This window comes from Meriones unguiculatus, chromosome 18, assembly GCF_030254825.1.
Source record: "Meriones unguiculatus strain TT.TT164.6M chromosome 18, Bangor_MerUng_6.1, whole genome shotgun sequence".
NCBI classification, from domain to species: Eukaryota; Metazoa; Chordata; class Mammalia; order Rodentia; family Muridae; genus Meriones; species Meriones unguiculatus.
The window spans coordinates 22653820-22664668 of NC_083365.1; the positions used below are offsets into that span (position 1 = coordinate 22653820).

General features: G+C 38.6%; 1 protein-coding gene across 6 annotated transcripts in view; it reads right to left on the bottom strand.

Annotated features, from left to right (window-relative positions):
- Knl1 (kinetochore scaffold 1) overlaps nucleotides 1-10849 on the bottom strand; it is a 60953-nt gene that overhangs the window by 23255 nt on the left and 26849 nt on the right. For all 6 annotated transcript variants that reach the window (XM_060372106.1, XM_060372105.1, XM_060372102.1 and 3 more), the window contains 4 exons: nucleotides 9937-10075; nucleotides 9313-9380; nucleotides 7229-7327; nucleotides 2798-2913 (listed from right to left, as the gene is read on the bottom strand). In XM_060372106.1, the coding sequence (XP_060228089.1) occupies nucleotides 2798-2913; nucleotides 7229-7327; nucleotides 9313-9380; nucleotides 9937-10075 (422 nt within the window). The remainder of the gene's footprint in view (nucleotides 1-2797; nucleotides 2914-7228; nucleotides 7328-9312; nucleotides 9381-9936; nucleotides 10076-10849) is intronic.

Sequence of the window (10849 nt, forward strand, 5' to 3'; positions counted from 1 at the left end):
TAAAATAGCATGGAGAAGAAGAATGGGCTTTTGGCTTTTTTCTTCTGTGATGTTGGCTGAACACATATGGTACACAGGCATACAAAACACCCATACACATAATTTTTACAGCTAAGGAGATAGCTCAGAAGAAAGAGTAATTGCCTAGCATTTTAAAGCCTTTAATTCAATCCCCAGTATCACATACACACACAGACACAAAGAAAAACAAAACAAACCAAAAAAACTATAATGCTTAAAGATTATTTTTGTTAGCTTAGTTCAAATATAAACTGTTGGGGGTTGGTCTGATGCTTCTATTTTGATGCTAATTACTGGCTCTCAAGATCTGGTTATTGCCCAGATACATCTATCCTTGTTGTGTAAACTGCCGAAGACATTATACCTGACTGGTTAATAAAAAAGGCCTGTACCTGGGCAGGGCAGAAGAAGGTAGGTGTGGATAAGGTTTCTGTGCTTTAGGGACAGGAGGGTCACAGAAAGGAGGCAGAAGCAAAGAGAGGAAAGAAGAAGCCAAGATGGGTTAGCATGGGAAAGGAACCACATGGGCCAGGAGAAAGGACTCCAAAAGTGGCGAGGAAAGGACTGATCCAGATGAAGGATAAGCAAGTATTTATGGAATTATAGATGGAAGGTAGCCCAGATAAGAACGGTTAAGACGGATGTCATCGGAGGGGGGCTGGAGGTGGATAGTGAGGTTACTGAGATAGCGTAGGTGGAATTATTTGCTCAGCCCAAAGTGTTATAAGTCAATTATAAAATCTAACAGCTATCTGTGTCTTATTGATTATGACAGCATGTTAAATAATATCGCCATAATAATTACAGGGTTAATAAACGACAGGTTAATTACAGGTTAATATTTAGCCTGAGAGCCATTATTTCCAACAATAGTAATAAAGTACTAAGATAGCATGAAATAAACATTGTTTTGAATTATGAATTTTAGTTTATCATAGGAAAAGCAGACATATAATTTGTAAATCTGTGTGTAATACTTACAAAGATCCAAGCACTGTGCTATCTTCTAAGTAAAACTATATTCTTTTATGTATGTAAATTAAAGGAAAATGTGGTAAAAATTAGAAGAACCAAAACAATTTTGATTATGAATGATATATACAACTATTATTGTTACTATATTTTGAGACAAGGTCTCACTTTGCAGCCCTGAGTGGCCCTGAATTCAGGAAAGTACCTGCCCTTGCTTCCTAAGTACTAGAATTAAAAAGCCTATGCCATCATACCCACTAATATAAACACTTATTTTTTTACCAGAGAAGATATCATGTAGACCAGACTGGTCCAGCTTTTTTATTTTTTAGACTTATCTAGGTATATGAATAGATGTGTGCACCTTTGGGCTTGGGGACCAGAAACGCACGATGCCTAACTTGCTATGTGGATACTGGAATCAGAGCTCTTATCCTCATGACTGAGCAGCAAATGTTCTTAACCATTAATGCCATTTCTCCAGTCCTATGGCCTTGTACGCATAACTCTCCTGCTTATACTCCTAACCCTTGGGAGACTGGCAGGAGGATTGTCTGGACCAGTCTGTATTACAGTCTTTTTTGAGGCCCTGTCTCAAAGAAGCAAGATCAGAAAGTGGATCCATAAGCATACTGTCTCAACATCATATCTTCTAAGTAGGTGATGTGTGTATAGTAAACTTAAAAAAAATAGTAATTAAATATTAAATCAAAATTGAGACCTTTTTCTTTTAGAATCTAAGAAAGAGCCTTACTATTTAGTTTAGGCTCCTTCTAAATCCTGGGATTACAGTCTGTACAACAACACCCAGTTTACAAATCCCAAAGTAAAGTGTGGTAGTTCACATCTTTAATCCCGGCACTCAGGAGGCAGAGGCAGGGGATCTCATAGTTTTGTGGCCAGCCTGGTCTACAGAGGGAGTTTTAGGGCAGTCAGCCCTGTCTTGGGGGTGGGGAGGGAGTATATTATATCTCTTGGTATAACATTCTTGTGGAATGTATACAATTTACTCTTGTTCATTCAAATGCTACCCCACTATCTGGTTTCAATCCTGACACTGCATTGTGATGCTTATTCTTAAGAATCACCTGTCACCTTTGTGTAAACAAGCCAGCATTTGTTCTCTATGTTGCCAATAAAAACAATCAGCCAATACTGGGAAATCCTGGTCCAGAGGGGAGGAGAAAGAAAGGAGTGGGAGAAAAGATCCATGAGGAGAGGATCTGAAAACATCAGGAGAAACGAACTGAAGATATGACTAAAAAGCACGTATAATGCGGGAATCTGAATGGGAGAAGCTATGCAGGCTTGGAGGTTTAGGATGGAGTTATTATTGCCCAGCATTGTGCTCTAGGTCAATTAAATAAATCCTAGTCTCTATGTGTATACAGCTGGTTTAAGCATAACTGCTGTTTAACTAAAAGATAAATCAATATTAAATATTAATAATCATCAACATATATCCTTTTGAAGATGTTCTGTTTTAACTAATTTATATCATAATGCAATAATTTTGGTTTATCTTTTTATTCATCATGAAATGAAACATATGTAAGTGCTATTGTTCATGGCATCTATTGAGTAGTTATCATTACTGTTTTATGAAGTAGAAAAGAAGGGTAAGTGACTTATGCACAGCTACACAATATTGTAGACAGAATTGGGTTTCCATTTATGTCATACTGCCAGTTAATTCCATTCATTTTCCCATGCTGCTGTTATTCTAATTAAATACCACATGGACCATTTGTTTATTATAACCCTCCAAAAACAATCACAGGAGAAAAATATTAAAGTTTCTTACTCTTCAATCTTTTGTCGCAGAAGCTCACAATCTTCTCTGTAAATCTGTATCTTGGGTCCATAAACATATTGTCTCAACATCAGATCTTCTGGGGTAGGTGATGCGTTTATAGTAAACTTAAAAAAATAGTAATTAATCAATCAATCAGAATTGATACCTTTTTCTTTACTATGTAGTTTAGGCTGAGCTGGAACTTTTGATCCCCTTGCCTAAACTTCTTGCCTTGTGACACCATGTCTGATAGGCACTAGATGCTGAGTTTTGTTCTTTTCCTTCTTCTTCTTCTTCTTTTTTTTTTTTTTTGAGAAGTCTTATGTATGTATCCTAGGCTGGACTGGAACTTATTATGTAGCTGAAGATCACACTGAAGTGCTGAACTTATAGAAGTGTACCAATATCTGGCTCAAAACTGGCATTTTTGAGGACAAAACCACATAAAAGAACAAATTCAAATTTTAGAATGTCTATTTTAAAAAGTTATACAAAGAAGCCTGGGTATGTAGCTCAGTTTAGGGTGCATGAGGTTCTAGGTTCAATCCGCAATACTGTGGGGAAAAACAGTTATGCAAAGAAACTTAAAACATTATATGAAGTTTACACAGGAAGTTAGAAGTTCAAACATGAATTCAATTTTCTAACTTCAAAGTTTACTCTTCTACAGGTGTTCAGGTGAATTAAGATAATGACTTACAGGACTGAAAGTGGTTTAAAATGATTATGAATTATTTTAAGAAAATCAGGGATTGGCAAGATGACTACCATAAATTGTCCTGATTTCTAAGCACTTACATGCATGTGAACATATACACATAATAAGTGAGTGTAATTTTAAAAGATCAGTATAGCCAGGCATGGTGTCGCAAATCTTTAATCTGAGCAGGCAGGTGGGCATCTAAGTTCTAGGCCAGCCTGGTCTATAAAGCAAGTCAAGGACAGACAAGGCTCTGTTACACAAAGAAATTCTGTTTTGAAAAACCAAAAAACGTACAAACAAACAATATCTAAAAACTAAGTTTAGCAGAAACCACTTTAAAATAGAAAGGAAAAAATACATATCAAGACAGTGGATCATGACTGCAATCCCAGCACTTAGGAGACTGAGGCAAAAAAGGTCTTGTCTTTGTGAGTTCAAAGCCATCTTCTGCTACATAGTAAATTCCAGCCTAGCTTGAACTAGAGTAAGACTTTGTCTCAACCAACCAACTAACCCACCCATCCACTCATCAAAGAATACAAACAGTTCATTATGTTTTATAACCCTAGTTTAAAGACAAATGAATGTATCCTGTTTTGGAAAAAACAAAATCTGTATCAGCTTTTCATTGCATTACTTACGAAAACTATTCTTTTTTTTTTTTTTACAAGCAGCACAGCACAGAATAAGTAATTTTTCCACTCTAAACTTTGGGCTTATCTATTAAATGGCTGGAACATAGCGTTTACTATGTAAGCATGAAGACTGGGTTCAAGACCCAGGACCTGGTGTGTGTTTTGTTTTCATGTGTACACGCCTGGTGCCTTAGTCAGCCAGAAGCGGGCATCAAATCCCCTGGGAGTGGAGTTACAGAGCTGTGAACCTCCATGTGGGTGGGTGCTGGGACTCAAATCTGAATCTTCTGCAACAGAAGCTAGTGCTTCTAATCACTGTGTCATCTCCTTGGGACCCGAGCTCACAAAGGTGCTGTAGGCCTTGAAATATACATCAAGAAAGACCTTGAACTTCTGATCCTCCTGGCTGGACCAATCAGGAGCTGAGATTATAGGTGTGTACCACCATATCCAGCATACTGCCAAAGTTATTTTTTATTTTAAATTACACTTATTTATTATGTGTGTGGCATGCATGCCACAGCATAAATGTGGAAGACAGTTTTCTCCTTCCTCCATGTGGGTGCTAGTGTAAGGCACCTTTACCCAATACACCATCTCACTGGCTCAATTATCAGGTTCTTGTTTGAGTCAAAATTTCTCTGTGAAGCTATGGCTGGTCTTAAACTCACCAAGATCTGCCCTACCTCTGCCTCTAAGTTTGAAGACACCTGGCTACAATCCACCAGTTCTTAAAGAATATTCTTAAGTGCATAAAGAGCAAAACTGTATGTACTGACTCAAAAATAAATGGCAACAGTAAAATGATTGTGTTTTTAAACACTGATACTAAGTAAATCAAGACTCTCTGTACAAAGGACAAGGAAAAGAAAAGAAGTTATGAAAATACTGAATGGCATCTCCATCCAATACAAGGCTGATCTGTTATTTTTTTCCTCCTCAGTTAAGCACTTGTTGCTCTTTCAGAGGAGCCAGATTTGGTTCCCAGTATCTACACAGTAGCTTACAACTATTTGCAACTCCAGTGCCAGTGCCCTCTTCTGTCCTCCCCAAGCACTATACACACGTGATCCACAGACATATATGCACAAAAACCATCAATACACCTAAAATACAAATAAAAGTTTAAAAAGTAAAGCATACAATTATGTAACTGGCAAAATACTAGAAGTGCCAAAGGACAAAGGTTCATGCGCTACGGAACATACTGGATAGATATTATTGTACTCAGTGGGTGGATTAATTTATTTTATCTTGAACTAGAAACTATGTGTACAAGCCATGTTTACTCATTTTGATTAAGTGTCCAACTTTATATATACAATCAATACATGGGTTCTTCAGGCCAAGGAGTTCTTCAACATAATTATATGAGTTACATTACTTTAGCTTGAACCACTCTGTCAGGAGAATCTTTAATTTTGGTTTCTTTAAGAGATCCACAGTAGAGCTCAGAGTCTTGTGGAAGAGTTGGGGGAAGGACTGAAGAACCCAGAGGGGTCAAGGACAACACAAGAAGAACTGCAGAGGGCTCAGAGACTGAACCACCAACCAAAGAGCATGCATGGGCTGGACCTAGGCCCCCTACATATATGTGGCAGATGTGAAGCTTGGTCTTCATGTGGGTCCCCTAATAACTGGAGCAGGGGCCGTCTCTGACTCTGATGCCTGCCTTGAATCTCTTTTTCCGAGCTGGGCTGCCTTGTCTGGCCTCAGTGGGAGAGGATGTGCTTAGTAATGTTGTGACTTGATGTGCCAGGGTGGGTCGGTACCCATGGAGGGGACCTCCCCATCTCTAAGGAGAAAGGGAGGAAAGAATGTGGGAAGGGGAGCTGTGAGGGTGGGACTTGGAGAAAAGCAGGTTGGGGGCCATGACTGGAATGTGAAGTGAATAAATAAATTAATGAAAAACAATCACAGAAATGTTTTGTGAATATGTTTTCATTTTAATGCCAGGGGTGGGAATAAGAGGCTACTTCACAGCAAATGACTATAATTTGCCTCATGTGCTAGTAGGGAATTGGTTTTGCCAGCTGTAGTGGTTTCTGAGAGTGTGTTACATTGGTGATTACATTACTTTGCAGAGAATATATAAATGCAAGGGTCCTATGGGGTTGGCTGGCTGTTGTTGGCTGGGTAGTGGGTGGATGCTGTTGGTTGCAGTTTGTTAAAGTAGTCATGGGCAAAGAAACTGAGAAGAAACGGAATATCCTGATGGTGAAAATCAAACTTACCCCAAAGAACCCGACACACGTAATCAGCAGGAAGTAGTCTAAGGATAACTTCACCCCTTTCCCTTCTATCCTTTTTATCCTATCTAGTGTTGGGGGTTGAAAGGGAAGAAGTAAAAGAATAGAGAAGGTGAAAGAAAGGAACCCACAAAGCAGCAAACTCCAGTTATATCACTCCACAAACGTGCAAGGATCATGGAGGACTATAAAAGCACCCTCTGCCAGTTTAGCCAGCTGAGCTGCTACAACATAGACATAAAAGGGAGCTGCCAAAATTGTCTATAAGGGCCAGCAATACCTCCACTCCCACCAAAAACATGTTGCCCACTTTTACTCTACAGAGACTCACAGGCATCAAAGTCTTGGAACAGATGTCCACAGCTATGACCTCACTTTCCATGATCTACATATTCCATTTCTTTTGAACTCCCTCTACTTTAAGATTTTTCAAGTCTGTCTTCTTAAGCATAACTTGGCTTTGCAGACACTAAGACTCAAAGATGAGGTTAGCTTTACCACTGAGGGAGAAAAAAACCTTGTGGATGTCAAACTGGGAGAGCTGTCACGCCGGACACTGATTTGAGGTCTCACCTCCAAAGGCACCACTGGAGTGCTTTAGAGGTTCCAGGCGGTATTGTAGCAAGCACCCCAGCGAGGAAAGGAGCAGCATCAAGTATACAAACAGGCTGTTAGGCCTGGCAGCTCCAAGGCTTCATGCACAGCAGGCCATCCTCTACCAACTGAGCTACATCTGCAGTTCATGGTTTTGACTTTTAAAAAATGCTTACTCTGGTGCAAATCATTTTTTTTTTTTTTTACGGCTGATATATTTTTAACTGAGATGAATATTTTGCAAAGCAGCTGCACTTACTTTGGCTGGGAGATTGCTCTGCCTGGGTTTCTGTATTAAGATGTGGACCTGAAGAAGTATGAAGAACTCCCTTATTGTAATTTGTCCATTCTTGAGTTTCTAAAAAGAAAGGAAAAAAAAAAAAGGACATTTTCTTTTTAATTTGAACATTTAATTTTTTAATTTGAACATTCAATTTAAACTCACTTTGACTCTAATTACATCATTTAATTCTAAACAGCTTAATCTACTGTGTTATGAAAATAGGCAAACATTAGCAAATTGTACTTAAGTAGATGTTTTATGAAACAACGTACCCTTCCATAGCACTAATTTGCAACCCAGTGTGACTTAGAATTCACAATGTTAGTCTTTCTAGTGCAAAAATGAAAGGTATAGACCACCACACCCAGTCTAACATTTTTTAAGGCTATTTAAAATAGTTTTCAAAACGCAAAATATGTCTCTTAAATTCTCCTTACTAAGGTCTAGGTGTTTGATCCCTTAAAAACATATTAATTCCCAAGGTCATATGCTAACAGTATATGGAAGTAAAGGATAACTGGATGAGCTTGTAATATTAAGGCCCCCAGGACAGCACTGAGGACTCTGTAAGAGGAAAATGGACTCAACTTGGCAAACTTGTTCTACTGTCATGAGATGCTATGGGTCACATGGAGATTCTGCAGGGTACCTCCAGCCTGGCAGCCTTACCACATTCTGAGCTTGTGGCAGTGCTATGTTTGACAAAGCCTAATGAACCACAAGATGGCTCTATAAACTACCCATTTTGTGGTATTCAGTTACTGCAAGACAGAACAGACTAAGATAATACTTCATATAACTACTGTGTTGAATCCTTAACAAAGAAAACTAGCCTCTATATATTTGAAATACGTCATAATTTTAAAAAATTCTAGGGTTGAAGATAAAACATAGTTGGTAGAGTATCTGCCTGGCATTCATCCAGCTCTGGACTGGATTCCCTGTATGACATAAAATTTGGCATGTGGCCCATGGTAATCCTAACACTCTGGAGGTAGAGGCAGGAGGATCAAAGTTTGAGGTCACTTTCAGGTACATATTAAGTGTAAAGCCACATGGGAACTACCTCAAAACCAAACCAAAACCAAAAACTAAGCCAGGAGTGGTAACACACATCTGTAATTCTAGCACTTGGGTGTTGGAAGCAGAAAGATCAGGAGTTCAAGGCCAGCATTGGCTACATAGGGAGTTTAAGGCTAGCAAATGCCTGAGATCCTGTCTCGAAAAAAGAAAAAGGAAAACAAACAAACAAACAAACAAACAAAAAACAATAATAAACTATTTTTAAAAAATAGCTGGGCATAGTGACCTTTAATCCCAGCACTTGGGAGGCAAAGACAGGCAGATATCTATGAGTTCCAGGCCAGCCTGGTCATAGAGTGAGTTCTAGGACAGCCACAACTCTGATACAGAGAAACACTGTATCAAAAAACAAACAAACAAACAAACAAAAATAGTGCATTAAAAGTGAAAAATAAAGCTGGGCAGTGTTGATGCATGCCTGTGATATTAACATTCAAGAGGCAGAGGCAGATAAATCACTAAGTTCCAGGCCAGCCAGGTCTACAAAGCAAGTCCAAGACAGCCAGGGCTACACAGAGAAACCCTGTCTCATAAACAAACAAAACAAAGTTAAGAAATAAGCCAGATGTGGTAGTGCACATGCTTTTAATCCCAAGATTTGAAAGACAGATGTAGACAGATCTCAGGGAGTTTGAGGCCAGCGTGATCTACATAGGCAGTTCTAAGCCAGCCGGGGCTAGATCATAAGACCCTGTTTCAGTATAAACAAAGAAACAAATTAAAAAAAAAAAAAAAAAAAAAAAAAAAACATGGTGAGAAAGTGACCTTGGGATGGATCAGCAGGCAAGTGCACCCAACACCAACCTGGCAACTTGAGTTCTATTCTTGAGACCCATATGAAGGATAGACAGATCAATTTCTGCAAGTTGTCCTCAGACTGCCATATGTGTACTGTGGCCTGCATGCACTCACACACATACACACAAAATAAATAATAAATGTAAGAATGAATTAAAGTGAAAACTTCATCAACATACCTCCCTCAAACTCTCTTCACAGATAGTGTCACCGAGAAATTGTGATTCCATTTGGCTATTACGCTGGGCTAGAAGTAAAAGCAGAATTTATGTAATAAGCAAGTCAAAGCTAAACTGTAAGGCTTGGAATAGTGGTGTACACCTTTAATCCCAACACTGGATAGACACAAGCAAGAAGGCGGCCAGTGTGGTCTACATCACCAATTGTAGGCAACCAAAGCTACACAGTGAGACCCTGTACCAAAAACAAATCAATGAAAACTAAGATGTAAAGTTAATTTTAGTTATCCTTCAGATTTATGCGCTGTTCGTGACCCTGATGCACCCATTTATTAGGATGTTGCTGGGTATCTGTTCACTTAGAAAGACAAAGTATCTGTAATATAGTCTTAAGTCTCCATTCAGTGTTTCTCCACTAATTACAAGCTTTTGGAGAAAATGAACCATTCTTCTATAATACTTGTCATTTTATTAAGTTAAAAAAAAAGTAAGTGAAATATTACTTTACTTATCAATTCTATAACCGAAAGGATTTATATAGCACTTAAATACTTCCTAAATTGAAATATACTTATTAATTACGAATTCAAATAACTTATTTTTTAGTCTTCATAAAGATCTTACTGCTGACATCCAGAGAAATTCCATCAGCCTTGAATGAATCCAGAGAGCTGCTGCAACTGGACGGTGTTCTGCTCTGGCTTTTTGTCAATGCACTGTTGACATTTTTATTGATATCTCCTTCAGTGTGATGATCAAAAACCTGAAATTACAAAAATATCAGCATAGGGGCCAGTCAAATGCCTTTGTCAGTAAAAGTACTTGCTATGTAAGCCTAGTGGCCTGAGTTCATTCCCAGAACCCATGTAAAGGCAAAAGAAGGTAACTGACTCCACAGTTGTCCCATGATATATGCTGTGGCATGTTCTTCCTTCCACATCATGCATGTGCAAAAGTGTCTGCTCATGTACAAATTACGTAATTAAAACACCAGCATAAAGTTATGAGCTTGGTACTTATAGTGACTAAATTTTAAACACCAACAAAAACACTATTTCTTTCTTTCTTTCTTCTTCTTTTTTTTTTTTTTTTTTGGGTGGAGGGATCGGGGAGGTTCAAAATAGGGTTTCTGTGTGTTCTTGGCTGTGCTGCAACTTGCTATGTAGACCAAGCTGGCCTTAAACTCACAGAGATCTGCCTGCCTCTGCCTCCCAAGTGCTGGGATTAAAAGGATAAACCACAAAAACCTGGCATGCATGGTTATTTTAATCCCAATACTCAGAAGGCACACAGGTCTGACTCTGTGAGTACAAGGCTATCCTGGTCTACATTGCAAGTTCTAGGCTCAGCAAGGCTACATAATGAGAACCCTATCTCAAAACAAAAAAACATTTAATTTAGCTTCAAATATCATTTGCCACAAGATATTAAAGAATTACAGCTGGGAGCTGAAGTGATGGCTCAACGGTTAAGAGCACTGGTTGCTCAGAGTTCAATTCCCAACCATCTATAAATATAGTCCCATGAGATCTGATGC